Consider the following 23,313-nt stretch of genomic DNA (forward strand, 5'->3'; position numbering starts at 1 on the left):
TTTCATCCAAATCCCATCCTAGAATTAAGAATAATATTTCAAATGGTCATTTATTACAAATCAATAAAACTTTTAAATTAAAACCCATCATTCACTTTTAACTAATAAAATTGTCTTTCACTCATGCACTAACAGAGCTAGTCCCCATACTCTTCTTGAATTTCATATATTTAGTCATTCCAAATCCCAAATTTATTGAATAAAGAACAAATAAGGTTTGTAAAACTCTATTATTCTCTATAAAATATTTGTTTCTATTCTATCCTTCCTTACTTGAGTTTTAGGGTTTGCAAAATTTTTAGTAATTTTCTCCATTGATTTTACTAATTCTTTCAGTAGTATAGATGACATCATGCAATGGTTTTAAATATGAAATTCGTCAAGAATAATTATGATTACTATAATGCATATGTTAATTTTGACTACTTAATTATTTGGATATTTTTATGATGTTTTTGCATTCGTAATTTTATAACCACTATTTGTTTTTTTTTCTTTTTCTATACTTGTGTGAGGCCCCTCCTCACAAGAAATATTGGCTCCGCCATTGCCCCCACCAAGCCGGCCTTGTTTTGCATGTGCTATCGTGTTGTTCCACGCCCACCAAGCAGGGCGTTAGACTTTTGGGTGAATAGCATGTGAACGCGTACAAGTATACTATTGAGTGAATATCAGTGTCAGTTATACTTTGCCCATAACGGTGAATAGTAACATTTGGCACGGTTCGTGCCTTGCCTTTCTCATGCCTTTTCCAAGCTTTGGCATGACATGTTTAATTGAGCCTTGCCTTTGTCATGTCGTGCTTGTTCTCGTCTAACCTTCATAAAAATGTACAACTGCATGTAAAGGCACATTGAAGGGAAGGCACGAACAAGTGTTTGATTCCATGTATGCCCAAAGCATAACATTCCTTACAAAAGCACAATATTTTTTTGAACCACAAACAAGCATGTGACACCATGATATGCCTGGGTTTAGCGGAAAAAAGCAAAAAAATAGATAAATAAATTGAAGTGTAACTCTCACTTTACTGATGATGTGGTTCATTGACTGGATGATGGTTGTGCACCCGCATGGTCCCAACCTTTCTCTATTCCAATTTATTTTTTTTATTTTTTGTTTTTTTTTTCCTTTGAGTTTTTTCTTCTTACTTTTTTTTTAAATTTAAGTAACCACTATTACATTTAAATTATCTTTAAATGTAGGTTTTACATCGTTAATTTTAAGTGTTTAAATATGAATTATAATAATTTTGCATAAAAAATATATTTTGAAGAACATGAATATGATAGTTTGTTGTTATGATAAGAGAAATAAAAGCAAAAAAAACAAAAAAATTGAAATGGTAGGATCGGTATGAAGCTAGCGACTTGTAGAGGATTTTCGCTACTTTGCTAGCGACGTTACCTGCGTACAGTCGCTAGCAAACTTCGATGTAACTTTTTTATTTATTTATTTATTTTTTGATACAAAGGGTAACTTTTTTATTTATTTTCTGCTTTATTCTTGTTTCATTGAATTTTTTTTTTCTGTCTACGTTACTTTGTTTAGATTCATACACCTCTAGATTTAAAATTTTACTTTATTTAGATTCATATACCTCTAGAGGGGTGTCATTCTGTGTACTGTGGCTTCCTTCGCTCCCCATGTTGGAAAGGGATGTCTTTTCAAAAGAGAGTGTACGAATGGTGGAAACCAGCTTAACAAAGCTGAAGAGAGTGGGAATAAGTGTCGTTCCCACAGACGGCGCCAAATGTTGATGCAAAAAATCAGTGAAGACTTTGATACGACAGAAAGTGTCAAGTTTGTGACCTTCGCTAGATTGCTCTGGTCACTAGTGTGAATAAGTATGTAAATGGATAGAGACAGGGAAGCAAACACAAGATGTACGTGGTTCACCCAGATTGGCTACGACCATGAAGTAGAGGAGTTCTCATTAATTGTGAAGGGTTTACACAAGTACATAGGTTCAAGCTCTCCTTTTGTGAGTACTAGTGAATGATTTAGTACAAATGACATTATGAAATATTGTGGGAGAATGATCTTCTTTTATAGAAAAGAGTTTTTAGCTTTGTTCTGACATTAACACGTGTCGTGTTGTGATTGGCTTCCGATGTTGACTCGTGTCGCGTTATGATTGGCTTCTGATGTCGACACGTGTCGCACTGTGATTGGCCTCTTGGTTGGAGGGAAACTCTTCTGGGTCCTTGACGGTATAACGTTGACCGGTTCTCGGTAGTTTCGGGATTGGTCAAGTATGGTACAAACAAACTTTAATGAAAAGCACCCGGTACTGTTCATTTTAACGAAAAATCACATTTATGCACTAAAAAGTCAATCCTGATACTATTCACTTTACCCTTTATTTTGTCCTTATCTTTAAAACTCAAAATTTTCAAACCATTTTCATTAGTTTTTCTATTAGTCATAAAACAGAAGTATCATAGAGGACTTCGGTTTATAGATTGTTGAATTATGGGGAGACGGACGCCTATCAAACTACAAGCACAAAAGTAGAGGCGAAATTCTATCTTTAGGATGTTGCATTTATGCAAATCTCAACCTTCAAATTTGTTAGTATTTCTTATTTTGTTTGTTGTTTACATTGATTTTATACACACTTATTGCTATAGGATATTTAGTTTGTGGTTTTTATGATTATTATTATTAGAATTCTTATTAGAATTTATATTGTTATTTTTATATTTTCTAATATTGCTCTAACAAATTCCACGATTGAAAGATTTACATACAAGATTGTGCAAACTAAGCATGATGATATGACTTAGGACTAGGATCATCTCTGGATTCTTCTCTGTGGATCTCCAAATCAATTCATCATAACCGTTCACCACAAATCCTGCAATCAGAAATAATTTTGAAATTTTTATTGGTATTAGTTTGCACGCGCAAGTTACAATCCCATTTCTCTCTCTTTCATCCCTCTGGTGGCCTTCCCCGTTCACCACACACCTGAAATACCTCTAATATCGCCTCCAACATGAACTTCGCCGGATCGACATGTGGGATTCCTTAATAGGAGAGAAAACTTAGGAAATTTTTTCCTAAAATATTAAAAAGGAATGGAAAGAGTGTTCGAGAGATGTTGAAAGAAATGGGTGGAAGAAACACAAGAGAGTTTTTCCCTTCTTTGTACGGCTATCATTTGACAATGTTGGCTATAAAAACCTCATTCCTCATCCTCTCAAATCATTCATTCAGAGAAGGTGAATCATTCAAAGAGAATCCAAACAAAGCCCCACTTAGAGATAAAAGTGAGAGAGTTTGAGAGAAAACAAAGCCTCACTTGTACGTGAGGGAGAAATTCTCTCGAGAGAAAACCAAGAGTGTATCCACATTTTTGTTTATATTCTTATTATTTTAAGAGAACTTTAAAGAAACACTCGCGACTGTTTACTTTAACGAAAAACTACATTTTTACTCTAAAAAGTCAATCCTGATACTATTCACTTACAACACATTTTAATTATTTTTGTTAAAAACTCAAAGTTTTCAAGTCATTTGCATTAATTTTCTTTAATTTTAATAGTGGAAGATATTGTACATTTTGTTAGCCCATTTTAATGGATTTGGATTTCATCCGGATTCTCCTTATGAAGATCCTGGGATCTTCACTTCTTATTCATTCATCGTACATCGTACGGCCAAAAATTATTTTTTATTTAAAATTAAGCACAAACAATACCTAATGAAAACTGGCCACACGAGATCAGATAGGATATGAGGATTCCTAGATCATCACAAAGATGATCCGGAGAAGATCCTCATCCCATTTTAATAACGCGAGTGGGAAAAGTTAAATCCTAGGACCACCAAGATTTTATCTTGGGAATCCGGATCCTTGCCGGATTCTCTTTGTGAGAATCCTGGAAATCATTGTAATCATATCTGTTCATCATAAATCGTGCAGTTAGAAATTATTTTAAATATTTTTATTTAAAATTAAATACAAATAATATCTGACAAAAATACAATATACGATGAACAGACACAATTTACGAATCCTCAAGATCCTTACCAAAAGGATTCGGAGAGGATGCTGTTGGTTATCTTGGCTCCTATTAATTGTCATCTTTCCCGACACAAAAACAACTCAATCCAAATTTGACATGAAAGCCAATAGAAACTTTAAAAATGCACCACTTAAAACAAAGCATATAAATTTCAAGAATCTACCATATGAGTGAACACAACGCCCTTCCTACCTAGTAAAACAATCAATCAGAACAGTAAGCAAGCATTCAATTCAACCAAGACAAAAGGTAATTTCATCGAAGTCTTGTAATAATATTTACTTTCACTAATCACCAAGACATCCCACACTAACCACTAGGACATCCCACCACAACAACAAAATCTCATCTTGAAAACCCATCTTCCATTACATACTTTCCCCACTAGAACTACAATCACAAGCTAGCTCTTGTACCCATCTTAGATTACAAACTTTCGCCCACTAGAATTATAATCACAAGTTAACTCTTGTTTTGGTGCTATGTTCTTCTTGGAGAATAACACCATGTGTGGCATTCTCAAGTCGTCGTGATCATAGAGGATAGCTTGGCAAAATAGATTAGGACAGCTACTATGATTGACAAATCTTCCAACGTTCCCATGTTCCGCGGAACGAATAGCAAAGTCGTCATTATCTTGAACTATTTCTCCTGCATACTCGCATATAAAACTTCCCTCTTGAATAAATGAGTGTGATCTAACACCCCATCCTTTTGATTTAGTCCTGAAGACTTCAAGTCTAAAACGAATGCCATGTTGACTCACTCTGTTTTTGCAAGAAGAAGGGCACTTACACAAAGGACCACATTCATACACAAGGGCATTCTTGTTCGTTCGATGTCCATTGTTATCATACGGCAAAACTCCTCCGTTCTTCATTACACAAGAACATGGTTCAGATGCGGAGCATCCATCAAGGCAATGACAACCCCTTAGTGTGACCGCCTTGAAGAAATTTGGATAAATGATATTGCATGTGTAATTGAAAAATGGAGTACTCTCATCATCTATTTCATTGACCATACGAATAGGCATCCTCTCTTTCCCTTCGGAGATATCATTTTTATAAACACCACCCTTTGAAACTATTAGCCTCTTCGACTTGTCCAAAACTTTTCCCAATGTGAGTCGTGGTTGCCCCGAATACCTTCTCAATGAGAACTTAAAGACCATTTTACCAAATTTTTCTCTATCTTGCCAAAATTCAACCACTTTGTAGAGACCATCATAAACATACGTCGTGGAAGATCTGCTATTAGTACCCACCTCTAAACGTTTATGAATTACCCTTACAGGAGTTCCTTCTTCAATGCTATTCTTTAGTGCAAGGTTTCCACGCTCAAGTTTTTGATCCTTTGGTTCTTCACCCTTGATCATCGAATTTCCACCTTCACCTGAATATATCAAGATATCAGAAGACTCTACATGGTTACCATAACGCCCTGAATCCACAATGCTTGTGGCCACACTTTTCCCATCCTTCGTCATGTAATCAATACCATTTTGATAAGGATGATGAAGGCCAACAATAACTAGTTGAGCCCTGTATTGAAACTCATCACCAACTTCAACTCCTGGAATGGGTCCTAATTGTTTCCTTGTGTTAACACACTTTCCTTTCTCTTTAAGACGCATTACGACTTCCATATGAATCTTACAACCAACATTTTTGTCGGACTTTTTAGCGTATTCTTGCGAAAGCTCAGTAAATAGCTCTTGATATGCACCCAAAGCCTCCTTCACCTTGCAACGCCAGGCTACATGTACGTCATCCACGCCATCAACACTCAACTCATGATTAATAACATCCTTCTTGAGCTTAGCATCCTTGGCCAATAAAGACGAGCACCTATCATTTGCATGTTTATTGCAATCACCACCTATTGCTGATTTGCACTCAGGAATAACATTAGCATCTGGGCAGTTGATTCTCAAAGAAGAAGACACCACCCTTCCACAACCTTGGGGAAAATCCCGCTCAACAGGAATACTTCTAAACATCTTCCGAGGTGAGAGGCAATTGTCCATTGGTATGTTCATAACACTAGAGGACTGAGAAAATAGCCCATACACCTTATCATTCTTCTCCGTATGGCCAACAATATTTGATGATTGGTCTATGATGCCACGATCTTCAGACTTGCTTGGTAGCACCCGAGCATCAAATAACCCACATCCTATCGGGAATTCTCGAACAGCATCAACTCTTGGCCTCTTTATGGTGTAAGGAAAGCGATCGACTTTCCTTTCCCCGGTTGTTTCCAGTGTAGACATAGTGAGTACCAACCTCTGTACCAAAAGATTTCCAAGAAAACCTATACACAACGTATAAAGTAGGAGCCGACCATATATTAACCAGATACAACAGCCATGGTAATTTATCTCATGTGCAAGAGATAGAGAATAATACTTAATCAACACAATATGCATAATGTTTACTTCATATTTTAAATTAGATAAAAATAATAAATATAGACAAAGAATGCTGATTAATCTAAACACAACAATACTAAATTGGTACTGGCACAAGCGTTATTTAGTTAAAAAAAATTACAGAAAATATGAAAAATATTTGATAATATCAAGAACCAAAAGAAAAAAAAGAAAAAAAAATCTCAAGAACCAAAATACCCCTGTAAAAAAAAGGACCCAAATTAACCATCGGTTGGATTTCTTAAAATTCAAACCGAATTAAAGAAAAAAATAACACTGATTTTGGTTGAAAAAAATCAAACAGATTTGTATAAAATGGGGAATAAAGTAAGTGTTTGAATGCGAGTAAACGGTTTATTATACAAATTAAAAAAAAATCTGAGATAAACTTTGAAGAATGCAATTAATCACAAACGTTTCTTTTATTAGCAATCATCACAAACGCCGGCAGAAAAATGAAAACTAAAGGACACATTTCTCACCGCAACATATAAATTGAGAGAAAAAAAGAAGAAATTAATGGAACAAATATAAGTTGGAAAGAGCACAAAGCAAGAAATTATGAAGAGAAAATACCTGGAAGGCAGTGGAAGAGCAGAAGAAGTAGGATTGCAGTGGCACCACCCACCCTCTCTCGCTCGCCGATTCCTATTCGGTTTAGTGTGCTCTGATAAGCCCAGAAATCTCAACACTTAGACAGAGAGAGATAGAAAGGCATCCTACTGTACCGTACCGTATCGAATCATCATTTATTAATTTTACTTGCCCTCCCACACCAGTCGCCGGGTTCGTGACCTAAGGCAGGTTTGAAAATAAACTGTTCTGAGAATAAGCGGTTGTTCTGTGAGAATAAACGGCTGTGAAATAAATCAATAGAGTGTTTAGTAAATTTTTTTGTAAAAGTGCTTTTGGAAAATAAAAGCAGTCTGATAGTGGGTCTTTTCATTAAAGGAGCACTGTAGCTCCATGTGCTTTGAAAAAAAAATTAGTTTTCCAAAGCTGCAAATAGCAGCTTCAGCTTTTTCCTTTGATTTCAGCTTATTCTCACAGCAGCTTCCAAAATAAGCTATTTTTTTCAGTTTACCAAACACCTAAAACCCTCATAGCTTTTTTTCATTGGTGCTTTTTTTTTAAGCACCTGACTCCCAAACCACCCCTTAGACTTCTCAGATTTTATATGATGCTTCGGCACTCTCGGCTATAAACATGTTTCCATTTTTTTTTTTTGCACAAACAATATTACATGCACTAATCAGGTCAAGAAATGAACTAAGTTTTATAATGGACTAGTAATAATATGGTCCAAATTCGTTTTTTGACGAAAATCGAATCTAAGACGTTTCACTCACAAGTGGAGATGAATACCGCTAAATCGTAGTACTAAGTGGCATGTTTTGAAATTTTTAACAGTTAGATACTTGTTTAAATTTTCAAAATTAAAACTTAACTGTTAAAATGATTTTCATACTACGTATCATTTAATATTACATGTGTTTTAACTGGTATATTTGATTTTCACAAATATTTAGATTTTCTATTTTAATATCAGCTATCATTTTTCGTATCATTCAATACTAAGAAGTTTTTTAAAAAAAAAAATCAATAAAACTTTTGGAGTATCTCATATTTAGGGCTGGTTACAAAAAAACTGAACCGATAATTTCCATGAAGGCAAAAAATAATCTAAACCGAACCCATTTTATCGGTTTACTGAAAATCGAGAAAACTTAAAAAAATTCATTATTTGATCGAGTCATGTTAACCAATTTTTGCATGTTCCTTGATCGTCACCGTAAATCCAGTGCCCCAAGACGATAGCCATTTCTCTAGATCCGGTGTCGAATCTCATCTGAGGCAGGTGGTGTCGCCAGCCTTTCAATCAAAAGCCGGATTCGATGTACAAATTCCTAAAATTAAAATTAAAATATCAAATCTCTAATCTTAAAAATATGCAATATCCTACCTTGAACGTCAAAGAGAGATTACACATGTGTGGTCGACGACGAGATGATAGAGAGGTTGGTGGTGGGTAATGACGCCGTAGAGGAAAAACAGAGAGGGTCGAAAGGATATAGAGAGAGAGAGGGGGAGAGGGTTGATGGTGTGGTGTGGCCAGAGAAGTTGCAAACTGAGTCGATAGAAGGTGTAGGAGTCAATAGAGAGGAAAGTGAAACTGAGTTAACACCTAAGAGAAAGAATTGATTTTAAACTGAGAATTAAGATTCAATTTCACTCAAATCATACATATAACATTAATCATTTAATAAAAACAATAAAAGATATTTTATGTTTGGTTCTATTTTACCAAACAAACACTTCATGGAAACTAAATACCATACTGACATTTTCGGTAAGTTTTGAGTTTAGTTATCGAACGATTTAGGATTATCAGGTTCAATTTTCCAAGCTCGAGTTTGGTATGGTTAGGTCCGGGTTATTTTTTGGGTGGTGTTATCTATACACCGATTTTAAGACCATGTATAGGGTTGATGCCTGCCTAGTGTCGGAATGTCGAAGAAGTTGGTGACCTGATGACAGGCGACCTAGCGACCGAAGAATATCAACTCGCACGAAAGGCGTAACGATTTGGGCAGTGTCTCAAAGAGAGGCTAGGTGAAACTACTTTGGCTCTCTAATATTTCTCTAAATTTTCAATCATCAAATCGAATGCATTGAAGAATATCAAAAGACAAAAATTAACAGAACGTATGTGAAAAGTAAAAAGAAAAATGTGAATAGCACTACCTATTTTTTTCAGCCATCCAAATCACCATAAAAAATTTGTTTTATTGATTGCTGCGTGACTCTTCTTCGAGGAAAAGTATGTCTTTTTCATTGAATTTGAACTCAAATGTCACCCTCTTCAATGCCACCAGCTAGAGAAAACAGTCCTCTTTTGTTATGGAAAAGACAACAGTCCTTGATTAGGAAAGAAAATCCTAGAATCTAGGGGACCACAAAATCACAATATTATTTATTAGACGTCAACCAAAGCCAAGAATAAAGTGGACCCGCAACATCCCATTAACCTATTTTGGATACAAGTCTTATATTGATGCACAACTTTTTTCCCAAAATTGGCACTACATATTCTTTACGTTTCTCACTTCCATTCTTAGTTTGAAAGCAATTTACATATAAAGAGAACACCACTACCGTGACGTTGCAATTTAATAATTCAATATTATGAAAAGGAAAATTACTTATTTGAATAGGTTTACAGTTGTTAATGTGTTCATTTTCAATAAATAATGGCATGTGTAAGTTTTTAACACATGACATTGCATTATTAGATCAATATGTCACGTGGTGCATAATGTATTTTATTTAAGTTCTCATGATAAGAGAAAACCTCATACCAAAATCGAAACGATAATTTCGGTAACAGAAAAAAAATAACTAAAATCGAACCCTTATTTTTTATTTACTGAAAGTCAAGAAAATCGAAAACAAATTTAGTATTCGGTTGGCTCAGGTAAACTGATATTTACAAGTTCCCTACCCAACAACACAATCCACTACTCCAAGACGTTAGCCATTTCTCTAAATTCGACATTGAATCTCGTCTGAGGAAGGTGATGCCCCAACCCTTCAATCGAAAAGCCCTAATTCAATTTGTAAATTCCTATCTTAATAATATGCAATATCGTACCTTGAACGCTGGAGAGAGCACACATGTGTGTATGTGTGGTCGATGGCGAAATGGTTGAAGAGTTGGTGGTGGGGAACGACGCCGGAGAGGAGGAAGATAGGGTTGAAGGTATATAGAAAGAGAGTTGAGGGTGGTGTGACATGGTATGGTGTTGCCAGAGAAGTTACAAACTGAGTTGAGAGACGGAGAGGAAGCGTCGAAGTTGAGAGGACAGAGAGTGAAACTGAGTAAAGACCAAAGAGAGAGAGTTGATTTTAAACCGACGGTTGAATATCAATTTCAACCAGGTCCAACAGTTAATATTAATTCATTTAATAATAATAATAAAATATATTTTCAGTTCGGTTCTGTCTTATCGAGCAACCCTTCATGGAAATCAATCAAATACTACAATGACATTTTCATTAATTCGATTTCAGTTACCGAACGATTTGGACTATCAGGTTCGATTTTTTAGGTCGAGTTCAATATGGTTAGGTTCGAGTTCATATTTTTTTTTTTTTTTGGGGCTCTTTTTTCAGCCATCCAAATCACCCCCTTCAATTCCACCACCAACTGTAGAAAATAGTCCTTGACTAGGAAAGAAAAAGAAAAACCTAACCTAGGGGACCACACAATCACAATACCATTATTATTAGACGTCAACCAAAGTCAAGAATAAAGTTGACCCATAGCTTTTTTCCAGTTGGATAACAGTAACTTGACACCAGTTATCCTTCTCTTAAAAAAAAAAAAAAACAACTCTATAGACTTTTTGTTACTCACAGTTTAACATTAATTTCCGTGCTAACATTATAAAATATTATGTCAAAAACTTGAGGAGACAAAGCCATTTAATACTACGGTCTAGTAATATTCATCTTCACTTGTAAGCGAGAGGTCTTAGATTCGATTCTCGCCAAATGAGAATTTAAACCACATTATTGCTAGCTCATTATGAGGCTTAGCCCAATCCACTACCATTTAGTGTAAATAATATCGTTTGTTAAAAAAATATATATACCTGAGAAGACAGAATCCGAGTCCCACTTTTAAGAATAGCACTTCTCTTCAAATGAATATTTGGACTTGGCCCCCATGAAATCTATTTGTACCATACTTAGGGCCCCCGTATTTATATCTCGTATTAATATTCGGGGGACTCAAATGTAATTATGTAATAAAGGAATGGACAAATATGTAATAAGTAAGGAGCCCTTATTCTATAAAAGGGACTCCTCACCCTCATAATGGGAGGAGGTCTCTCATCCCCTAAACAGAGGCCAATTCTTAGGCCTAACGCCCACCTTAAGAAGCTTCACTCTCCTATTCAGAGGCTCTCTCTCCCTCACAAAGAAATACAATAATCAATGTGGACGTAGCCCAAACATTGGGGTGAACCACGATACATCTTGTGCTATTTATTTTCTTGCAGATTCACAGTCGGATTTACCTTGTTCCAAGACCCCTCCGGTTTTGTGCATCAACATTTGGCGTCGTCTGTGGGAATCGACATGAAAAACTATGTCGGTTCTCTTTCGTTTTTTCACCTCCATCGTGAATCTGCAAAAACCCAAGAACCCCAAGCTTTCCTAAAAAACCCAGAAACAGAAAAAGACCAATTTCCCTTCTCTCTCTCTCTTTCTCTCTCTAAAATCTCAAAACACCAGAAGTGAGCTGCTGCTGCCGCCGCTGTATACATATAAATGTATCCCATAAACTCATCCTCCTCGCCTTAAAAGCCCATGGCCTCGAGACCAAGCACAACGGGCCTGACCCACTACGGCTCCGCCCCAGGATCCTTCCTAAACTCAGTCGTGAACTCCGTTATGGAAGCCGCCGCCAACCGCGAATTCTCATCCCTCCGACCGCAGCACTTATGAGGCCACTACTTTTCCGGAGAAGGTGGCGGCGACTCTCCCTCCCTCACTATCTCCGAGTCCAACTTTAAAGTCAACTTATCCAATTGCAGCCACATGGGCACCAGCATCACCAAGCCATTGCTCTGATCGCACGGTTTGAACGAGATTGGATCTTTCAACTCTTTTTCTAGTTCTTCGACGTCGTCGGCGGCTCTGGTTCACCAGCGAATCTCTCCAGCTGGCTTCTTCAACCATCTCATCGCCCCTAAGAATAATGGAGGATTCTCAGTTACAAGAGGAACTGGAAGCTATAGATCACAAAGGGGCAATAATGGTGGTCACAGAGTAACAAGATTAAAGTCGCAGTTGAGCTTCACTAGGTAAGATTCTCTTTCTCAAATCTCTGAAGTAAGTGAAAATGCTGGTGAAGGTGTTAGCACTGGCAACGGCCACCATAGTGCCATGCATTCTTATCCCGCCACTAGCTTTGGGATGGAATCCTGGGATAATACCAATTCGATTGTCTTTTCAGCTCCACCAAGTAAGCAAGCTAAAAATATGGATGGGGACATATTTAACTGCCTCAATGCTTTGGAATCTCAGTTTAGCCTTCCCCAGACATCTTTAGCAATGGCAACAATAGATAAGCTACTGCACATCCCTGAAGATTCTGTTCCTTGCAAAATCCGTGCTAAGCGTGGCTGTGCAACTCATCCCAGAAGCATTGCAGAGAGGGCAAGTGATCTGGGTCGTTTCGACGCATCCGATCTGCTCAACGGCTTGTGGGTCGTGGTGGTCGGAGACTCTCAGGCAAGGCCGGTGGCGCGTTAGCTACTAAGTCTGGTTCTGGATTCTGAGTCTCTGGAGACGGTTAACAAGGATCTGTTCAAGAGGCACAGTGGTTGTCAGATTGTGGTGGGTGAGATTGGGATGCGATTGGATTTCATCTGGGCAGAGAGATCAAGAAAAGCAAGTGTTGTCACTTTAGAGAAAAGGAATACAGAAAGCAAAAGCAAGGAGCGGAGAGACAGAAAGGAAACAAAAAATGAAAGCAAAAGCAAAAGCAAAAAAAGGAAATGGCATTATTCCCTTGTCTGTCATCTGCCAAAAGAAAGAAAAATAAAGAGAAAGCAAAAAGGAGGCACATGGGGACATTGCAAAAGCAAGGAATAAACACCCAACCAGAATGATGTAATTTATTTTTCTTATCTTTCAGAGACATCTGTATAACCCCATCAGAGGGTAATAAAAAAAAAAAACGGCAAAGCCCAAAATAAATGGGCTGGAATGTTGTGTGGAGGGCAAAGGCCCATAAGCCCAAAATAGCACCAACCAGGTGACCAAAAGTACGTCCAGTACTACAAAAAATTATTCGGCACCCTGCTGCTATTATCACCAACCAGATGACCAAAAGTACGCTCAGTACTACAAAAAATTATTCGGCACCCCGCCGCTATTATCACTAACCAAGTGACCAAAAGTACGCCTAGTACTACAAAAAATTATTCGGCACCCCTCCGCTATTATCGCCAACCAAGTGATCAAAAGTACGCCCAGTACTCTAAAAATTATTCGGCAGCCTGCCGCCATTATCACCAACCAGGTGATCAAAAGTACGTCAAGTACTCCAAATTATACATAAGCATTACTCATGTCAATCATACATAAATATTCATGAGCATTACTCATGTCAATCATACATAAATATTCATGAACATCACTCATGTCAATCATACATGAACATCATTCATGTCAACATTTATGAGCATCACTCATGTCAACATTCATGAGCATCACTCATATAAACATTCATGAGCATCACTCATGTCAATCAGCTTCAAAAGCTTCATTTACAGAGCTCTAGCTTCGAAAGCTTCATTTACAAAAGCTCTAGCTTCGAAAGCTTCATTTATAGAGTTCTAGCTTCAAAAGCTTCATTTACAGAGCTTTAGCTTCAAAAGATTCATTTACAGAGCTCTAGCTTCAAAGCTTCACTTGCAAAGCTTCACCTACAAAGCTTCAGTGCAGGGTATACAAATACCGCCTCCGAGCAATCGCCACTTCGACCCATACATGGATTCAATTTGAAGTCTCCAACCAACAGACTGTATTAACTGAAGACTTGGGGGACTACACGATGTACCATATATTGGGCCTCATAAAAAAAATACTTGGGGGACTTAGCCCATTATTTATGTATTGATGAGCGAACCCTTATTTTATAAAAGGGACTCATTCACTTTCATTAGAGAGCACCCATTATTCATGTACTGAGGAGCGAGCCCTTATTTTATAAAAGGGACTCCATCACTTTCATTAAAGAGCACTCATTATTCATGTACTGAGGAGCGAGCCCTTATTTTATAAAAGGGACTCCCTCACCTTCATTAGAGAGTATCGCCGCCAGCTAAGCAACCGCCTCGCCGCGAGCATCACTCATAACCCATTATTCATAGGGCTGGAAAAAAATCCCAAAAATCCCAAACCAAACCGAAAAAATCCCGATCCCAAACCAAAAATCCCGAACCAAACCGAAATTTTCGGTATGGGATTTGGTTTTACATCTCAAATTTTCGGTATTCCCGTACCGAACCGAAAATAAATATTATATATATATATATTTTAATTATAAGAGAATTATTTCAACCGTTCATTCTTTTGGATTTAATCTTTGCCGTCCATATGTTTTTAGGTCAGAATACCATTTCATAAACTTCACTTTCGTTCCATTGTTTCTATCGAATCGAACAGCCGAGCCCTAATCTCTCGTCTCTGATCTCTCCCTCATCTAGCCGACGAGCCTTTATCTCATCTCTCTCTGTGTGACTAATTCCGGCCAGCCACCGGCCCACCACTACACCTGATGAATTGCAGAGTTCACTACTTCATTTCTTCCTCGGCCTTTCCTTCCACAACCCACGGTCCGCCTCAAGCATCCTCTTCCTTCTTCTTCTTCCTCCACCTCAGGTAAAAAAGTTTGTAACTTTCGTGTTTCTTACTCGTAAATTTAAGACTGTTTGGATGTAGATGTCGTTCTGTTTGAATTAATGTTTGGGATTTAAGACTGTTTGGTTGAACTTTGAACTCATGGGTAATCGGGATTTTAGCTGGATGAAGATCAATGATGTTGTAGCGTTTGGAAATTAATGTTGTTGTGTTGTACGTGGATAGACAAACTGTTAAATCTCCTTGCCATTAACTAAAGAACTGCTTAGTTTTTTAATACGCCGCTCGGCAGTCGGCCGTAAAGTGCTTGTGATTGCGGTCCTCGCTATCACATTGCCAGTGTTTTTGGACCAAATAAAAGTCTAAAAAATTTGATATTTTAAAAGTCAAGTTCTTTAAGGGAAAAAAAATTATGGCCATGAGATTTTAACAGAGTTTTCAACACATCATTCTATTTAGTTGATAAAGTTTTTCACCACTGCACATATGGGCAGTGGGCAGATTGGTTATATATATACTATGAAACTATGTCAAATTTGTGCACAGAACTTGTCTGGGTACTTTTCGAATGGATCAATTATCATTTCTTGACTCTTGTGGGGTTTGTTTGATTCTTGGCATGCTTGCTCAGTTTCTGTGATCAAATTTTTCGGGCATGATTAACAGGTTACTTTGCAATGTTTAGTTTTGAGCTTCTTCGTTTTGCTTGATTTTGGTTTTTGTGTATAGTTTTGAGCTTCTTAGTTTTCTTTCACTATTTTGTAGTTGATCCATCACTCTCTGTATGGAAATGAAAACTAAGTGTTAGTATTAAGTAGAGATTAGTAGAAACAAGCCTTGCCATTTGATTGGCAGATTAGTAAAAACAAATTAGCAGATTGGGCCTAAAAGCATAATACGTCAAATTTTAGTCTAAAAGCCCAAAAGCCCAAAATCATTTCGGGATTCCCGATTTGTCCCGAAATCCCGAAAGTATTTCGGGATTCCCGAAAATTGGGATTCCCAAAAATTTGGTTTGGGATCGGTATTGAAATTGGGATTCCCGAAAATTTCGGTTTGGGAATCGAGACAAGGGTTTCGGTATGGGATCCCATACCGAACCACCCCTAATTATTCATGTACTAAGAAGCGAGCCTTTATTCTATAAAAGGGACTCCCTCACCCTCATTAGAGAGCATCGCCGCCAGCTGAGCAACCGCCTCGCCGCGAGCATACTCCTAACCCATCACTTATGTATTAAGGAGTGAGCCCTTATTCTATAAAAAAAACTCCCTCACCATCATTAGAGAGCATCGCCGCCTACTGAGCAACCGCCTCGCCGCGAGCATCAACTCTAGCCCATCATTTATGTATTGATGAGCGATCCCTTATTCTATAAAAGGGACTCTCTCACCTTCAACACCGCAAGTCGAGCCAACCAAGGCAACATAAGCCACAAACAGAGCAGCCTCACAACATGTGCTACTTCTAGTTGAACATCATTTCAGATTGGGCACCGCCTCATATTGAGTACCGGTTCTAGACGACATCTAGTTACTTCGGCCCACACATGGACTGAATTTCAAGTCTCAAACCAAAAGACTCTCTTGACTGAAGACTTGGGGGACTACTGTTTGTACCATACTTAGGGCCTCCGTATTTAGATCTCGTATAAATACTCGAGGGACTCAAATGTAATTATGTAATAAAGGAATGGGCAAATATGTAATAAGTGAGGAGCCCTTATTCTATAAAAGGGACTCATCACCCTCACAATGGGAGGAGGTCTCTCATCCCCTAAACATAGGCCAATTCTTAGGCCTAATGCCCACCCTTAGAAGCCTCACTCTCCTATTCAGAGAGACTCTCTCCCTCACAAAGAAATACAATAATCAGTGTGGACGTAACCCAAACATTGGGGTGAACCACGATACATCTTGTGTTATTTACTTTCTTGCAGATTCACGGTCGAATTTACGTTGTTCCAAGACCCCTCCAGTTTTGTGCATCAACAAAATCCATTTACATATTTTGAGTACGTCTTATTATACACAACTCATTGTTAGCACTACATATTCTTTACGTTTCAGACTTCTCATTGGTTTAAGTATTCCATTCTTGTTGGAAAGTAATTTCATGGAAAGAGAATCTTGCTGCCGTATCATTGCGATCAAATAGTTCAAATGTTATGTGAAGGAAAATGACTTATTTGGATGGGTTCACGTCTATTATTATGTCTTTTTTTAACAAACAATAACATGTATAAATTTTTGACACATGATATTGTATTATTAAAACAAAATATCATGTGTAAGTTGTTTTCCATGATAAAAAAAAATTTACAAGTGACATTGAATTGGTAGACCGAGATGCACAGTAAGGGTGAACATAGTTAGGATAAAAAAATTAGTAAGTTGTTCTCCATGTAAATCATTCTCGTTTCATTGGGTTGGAAATTAGTGGGCATAATAAATGTGTAGAAGGTGAGAGCTTGACGTGAAAGGTCCCCTCATAAAATTTTACTTCCTTAAAACTTGCACTCAACCTTTCCTTAGAATCGAAGACAAAAAAACAGTTAAATAGTTTCTCAACACGGAAATCCCTAATAATTCTTTTTTCTTCATCAACATGGAATGTGTCCTTCGTTGTTAGAGAAAATTTACTTAAAAGGATGAAGTAGGGGTGGGCAAACGAGTCGAGGACCCACAGGTCGGGGCGAGTATGGTTTGAAGCGGGTACAGAGCGGGGCTGATTTTTTTTAGAAAAGAAACAGGGTGGAGTTGGGCGGTCGATGGCATTTACTGGGCGGGCAAATAAGATGTTTCTGTAAACACGGAAATTCCTGCGATGAATGAGACAAGAACACGTGTACAAAATAATATTTTGTATTAATGATTTCGGGGTTACAATCTCGCTCAAATTTGATCATCCGATTCGATCTCCATAAGGTGTTGATTTGTGGATGTGCGATTGATCCAAAGGCCGTCGAGGCTTGATCTTGGATGAACAATTGGAAGTTTCTTCAAGGGCCGTTGGGGCTTGATCTTGAAGGTTGAGGGAAGTTTCTTCAAGGGCCTTTGGGCTTGATCTTGAAGGTTGATGGATGAACGAATCTTTAAGGCTTTTGGGCTTAATCTTGAAGAACTGTTGATGAATGGATCTTCAAGGGCCTTTGGGGCTTGATCTTGATGAACAGTTGATGAATGGATCTTCAAGGGCTTTTGGGCTTGATCTTGAAGAACAGTTGAATGTCTGGATTTGTTGATGTTGTTGATCCAAATGGCCGTTAGGGCTTGATCTTAGGATGGTGTGATGTGAATTGAACTTTGGGCTTGATCAAGGTTTTGGTGTGATGTGAATTGGTTATGAATTGCTCCCCCCAAATGAATGAAATGGCCTTGTATTTATAGAAATTTTCAAGGCCTAATTTTGAATATAATATTCAGATAAAATAAATCATTTTTGCCAGGTGTTGACATGTGTCCTTATTTGATGACTTTTCCAATTTATTTTGATTTTTCGTTTAGCCACACGCTACGTGTAAAATTTATATGACACATGAGCATTGAAATTGTAATTATTGGTCAACATTTATTTCACCGAAATTTCGATGTCTATAGTTTCATTCACCCACTCACGGTCACGAGTAACCTCCCACAACCGTTTTCTCAATTCCTTTTTTCCGCTTCCTCCAAACGTGAAAAAACAAAACTAAATCCAAACTCCCAGGACACATCTGAGGCGTAACTCCAATTTTTGGTTTCTGACGAAGTAAGGAAAAGAAAGAGATATGTTTCATGAAAGTTTCATATCGAACTCGCACAAAGGTGCATAGACATGATTGTTTTCCACTGTTGTTATAAAATGCTTTAAGTTTTTTATGTGGGATGTATGTTACATTCTAGACAGAGATGTTAATGCAATAAAAGTCAGGATTTACATCGCCGAGTCTTTCTCCCACACTCTTTCCTCAATTTGGGTTTATTTGTATGTGGTTTCCATTTTTATTTTCAAATTTGAGTTTTGTCTTAATGTTGCTCCTTTCTTGCTAATCTCTAAGCCAACAAGATTCAAAATTAGTACCAAGATGTTGGATGCTAAATGTGAAGGTGCTAAAAGGAAGAAGACTTCTACAGTTGTAATTACAACAAGGGGGGACTTTGTTTGTTGCTTACAATGTTTGTTGTGTGCGGTTTGTTGCAAAATCTTTAGGGACGCATATCGTTCGTGATAATAAAAATATCAAATGCTGATTTAAATTTATTAAAAACATCAAACAAACTCAAGACACACATCTGAATAAATTAAAAAACTTGAGGCAATGAATGAAGTGACATGCACCTTTAATTCAACATGTCGTAAGTCTCCTGATCCTTCAGCACATATGATATTAGATTATGATTAATGGGACAAATATCACCGTATAAATATGAAAATTTTTGGATATAACATACAAGAAGATATATTTTCAAGATGGAGAGAATGGTCAAGTGACCCGTGTGGGCGTTAATTGGCTTCGCTTACCTATACCGCTTTTATTGAGCATAACTAATGAATAATATTTTGGGTTTTTATCACAAATAGTTCCTTAACTTGACCATCACTATCAAGATGGTCCATGAAATTAAAAATCAATCAATGTAGTCCATGAAAAAAAGTGTTGCAGATCAATCTGGTCATTCCGTCACAATTCTGTTAAAAATTTCGTTAAGTGCTAATGTGACACATAAATGGGCCCCACAAGATTTATAGATTTTTATCACAAATGGTCCCTGAAATTGACTCACACCATCAATATGGTCCCTAAAAATTGAAAATCAATCAATATAGTCCTTGAAAATAGGTGTCGTATATCAATATGACCACTATTCTGTAAAAAAATTTGCTATGTATTGATGTGGGTAATAATTAATTAAAAAAGTTGTCTAAATACCTTTTTGCACCATGGAATTTTTTTTTCTTATAATAGGGCCTACTCCTAAGAGAGATCCCTTCCATAAATTCTCAGAGACAGAAGGCTTAACCAAGGCCTAAGAGGGGGTGTGGAAATATTTTTCAACCAACGATAGACACATCTCGGTTATAAGCTCATTATCTCAAGGCAGACCTTGCTGTTCTTTGCACCACCAGACCACCAGGGAAGCACCGAACAAGCTTTCCAAGATTAAGGTTGTGAGGATGTTGATCACCTAAATGTTAACGGTAATGTCTTAGAAGTCGTTGCCGATGGGCCAAGCCATCACCAAAGGTGATATCGATCCAAGTTCAATCAGTGAAGGGTGTCTAAGTGTGTAAAGATGTGTGTATTGATATTTTTTTTAGAGAATAGAGAGCGAATGAGGTAGAGAAATGTGGACTAGAATTGAAGGTGATTGCATGACTGAGTTTTTGGGTTGATAATTTTTTTATTAACTATTAAATTATTAATCCTATTTGAATTTTTTTTTAATTTAATTAGATTTGTGTGATCCATTTATGTGTCACATCAGCACATAATAGAATTTTTTTTATAGAATTGTGATGGAATTACTACATTGATTTGAGACACTTACTTATGGGACTACATTGATCAATTTTTAATTTTAGAGATCATTTTGATGTCGTGGGTCAATTTTAAAGACCATTTGTGAGAAAAAAATGACTTATGAGACCCATTTATGTGTCACATCAGCACTTAACAGAATTGTAACGGAAATACTACATTGATTTGCGACACCTATTTTCAATGACTGCATTGATTGATTTTTAATTTCAAAGACCATCTTGATTGTGAGAGTTAATTGTGATAAAAACCCTAATATTTTTTTTAACTACATCTCTATTCAGTAATAATCTCCCTAAAAATATAAAATTAGTTTAATTCCAACATTATGACTATATAAATATTTTAGGCCTCGTTTGGTAGCTCGGACTGCACTGACTATTTCAATCGGATATGATAATTTGTCATTGGATAGTACTGACTAATTAGTCGAGCGTTTGGTGCAGTATCAGACTAATAGTCGTATTATTTATATTGTGTTTGTACGGTACCAGATAAGAAAACTTATAACTATTATTTTTTAAAAGAAAAAAAAAGGAATCATTAATGAAAAAGAAAAAGAATAAAAAAAACAAAAAACAAAGTTGTCAAATGCAAAAATAACCCAGTTTGATGATTAATGGAAAAGAAAAAGAATAGAAAAAATAAAAAACAAAGTTGTCAAATGCAGAAAGAACCTAGTTAGTGGCACCGCCACAGTTGGCTTCGTCATATCCCGCAGCTGGCTTCCTCGTATCCATTGAGATCTTAATCCACGTCAGAAATACATTCTTTGGAAACCCATCAGCCATTACACCATTACCCACATGAAATCTCTCCCAATTTTGAATTTAATCCCCACACACCAACAAAATCAATTAGCAATTAAGCCACAAACCCAGATATTCGAATTGTGATGCCTATAAATAGAGGTCGCAACGCCCAGGAACGGAGGTCATGATGCCCAGAAACGGAGGTCACGATGCCCAGAAACGGAGGTCGTGGTAGTAATTATAACGCACCACAAAGTAGCACACAATAATCCTATTAATTTTCCTTATTAACACTAAGATTTGTCAATTGTAGCATATAAAAATAAGGGTCTTTCCCGCAGAAGATTGTTTTATCCAAATACTTAAAATGTCACAAAAACGGGGTGACTGTCTCTACTGACCAGCCACCGAACAATAATTATTATACTAACTTAAACTTATCCAAATGCAACGAAATTTTATACACATAAACTAGACACACCAAGCTATGTTCACACAAAGTTTTGAGATTTTTGGAGTTGATTTGATATTTAAATTAAATCGTACAAAAACAGTACAGAAACCAATTTTAAATAATACCAATAGATTTTAATTCACAAGTTAAGAAAACGAGTTAGGGGACATGCTATCCACCACCATATAATCATGTAAGTATGTTATGTTTCATTCAAATCCCTTTTATTTCCGGATGAAGATGCTCAAGTTGGCTCACTGTTAGAACTCAACCTATTACTCTTTCTTAGGTAGTATGTTAAGAGAATGGCGTTTTCAACTTAACTTAGTCCCTAACATGCAATCTAAAATGGTGTGTTCATAGATTTAACAAGTAGAAATCATTAAGAATAAAAAGAGTTTGAGTCATCACAAGACATCGTAAGTATTGGTGTTGTCTTACTTATCCTAGAAATCGTTTCACATGTTAACCACAATTAACAAGTGCTACTCTAGAACATATGTAGGTCCTCATTCAACAAGGGCAGACAGACATATATTCATAGCATTAAAATCCTAGATATGCTCACTATGTATGCATCCATAGAAACACATAAAGAATTTATCAATGACATAAGTAGTGAAACAATTTTCATCTTTTCATAAAAGTCATTCAAACAAAATATCACAACAAATTTACGATCATATTCGGAGCTTCAAAACAACCCCTAACTACTAAAATTTAGTTACATATAATTCTCAAATTAAACTAAAAGTTAAACATAGGTTTGAGAAGATAAAACCAAGAAAAATGAAGTGAAACTTCTTCTCCCTGCTCTCTGCCGTTGTCTCTGTCTCCTCTCTCCCCGCGTCTATTCTTTTTTTATTCTGTGCTTGCCCTGTGCTTTCAATTCCCTGCCCTCTGTCTTTCTTATGCCAGTCGGTCCTCTCTCTATTTTCTGTATTTTCTTCTTCTGTTTCTGCGCCCGCCTTCTTTTCTTTTCCAATCAGCCTTCCTCTCTCTGTTTACCGTCTATACTGCTCTCAGTCTTTATTTTATTATTTTTCCTTTTGCTGTCCTTTCCTTTGCGCTGTCTTGCACTCCTTTTATTCTCCTCTTTCTGCGCTGCACTCCACTGCCATCCCCACTCTTCTCTTCTTGCGCTGTCAGTCGTCTTCTTTTAATTTCTGCTCCTCCCGTTTCTCTTGGTCTCTCCCCCACCTCTTATTCTTTTATTTTTCTTTTCTGCTTGCCATTCATTCCGTGTCCCCTTCATGCATTTGCTGCTGTATGTTAATCATTCATCATGATTTTATGCTTTCTGCTTTCTTTGTTTGATTTTTTTATGTTGTATCTGAAGTGCCCCTTTGTTTTTCTCTTCTTTGTCCGTTGCCTTTAGCCAAAGGGCAATGACAATTCAAAGCACCAAGTCCATCATTTTCTCATTTCATTATTTTCTTATTCCTTCCGCATTTTCTTATCTGCCATGCCGTGCTTTCCTTTCCGTCGCATTTATTTATGTTGCTCAGTGTCTTTTATTTTCTTTTCAGCCCATTTTGTTTGAAATTAATCCTAAAACAAAATTAACTGTACATTAACACAAGGTAAGGTAAAATGCCACAATTTTAACACAAAAACATCACAAAGACTTTAGAAATGGATGATATAAATGCATGAAATATATGAGTGATCAGGTCGCA

General features: G+C 36.9%; 1 protein-coding gene and 1 pseudogene across 1 annotated transcript; one reads left to right on the top strand and one right to left on the bottom strand.

Moving 5' to 3' along the window:
* Positions 1 to 4,244: 4,244 nt before the first annotated feature.
* Positions 4,245 to 7,220, bottom strand: LOC126627953 (histone-lysine N-methyltransferase, H3 lysine-9 specific SUVH5-like). Its single transcript, XM_050297532.1, has 2 exons — positions 7,045 to 7,220; positions 4,245 to 6,350 (listed from the first exon to the last, which is right to left on the bottom strand). Exon 2 carries the CDS (start codon positions 6,307 to 6,309, stop codon positions 4,456 to 4,458), a length of 1,854 nt encoding a protein of 617 aa, XP_050153489.1. The 5' UTR covers positions 6,310 to 6,350; positions 7,045 to 7,220; the 3' UTR covers positions 4,245 to 4,455.
* A 4,585-nt stretch (positions 7,221 to 11,805) lies between these two features.
* Positions 11,806 to 12,792, top strand: LOC126629068 (transcription factor bHLH128-like; annotated as a pseudogene).
* Positions 12,793 to 23,313: the final 10,521 nt, after the last annotated feature.

Source organism: Malus sylvestris, chromosome 7 (genome assembly GCF_916048215.2).
Source record: "Malus sylvestris chromosome 7, drMalSylv7.2, whole genome shotgun sequence".
Taxonomy (NCBI): domain Eukaryota; kingdom Viridiplantae; phylum Streptophyta; class Magnoliopsida; order Rosales; family Rosaceae; genus Malus; species Malus sylvestris.

Coding starts and splice junctions, on each gene's coding strand:
- LOC126627953 (XM_050297532.1), bottom strand. CDS start 6,309: ATGTCTACACTGGAAACAACCGGGGAAAGGAAAGTCGATCGCTTTCCT.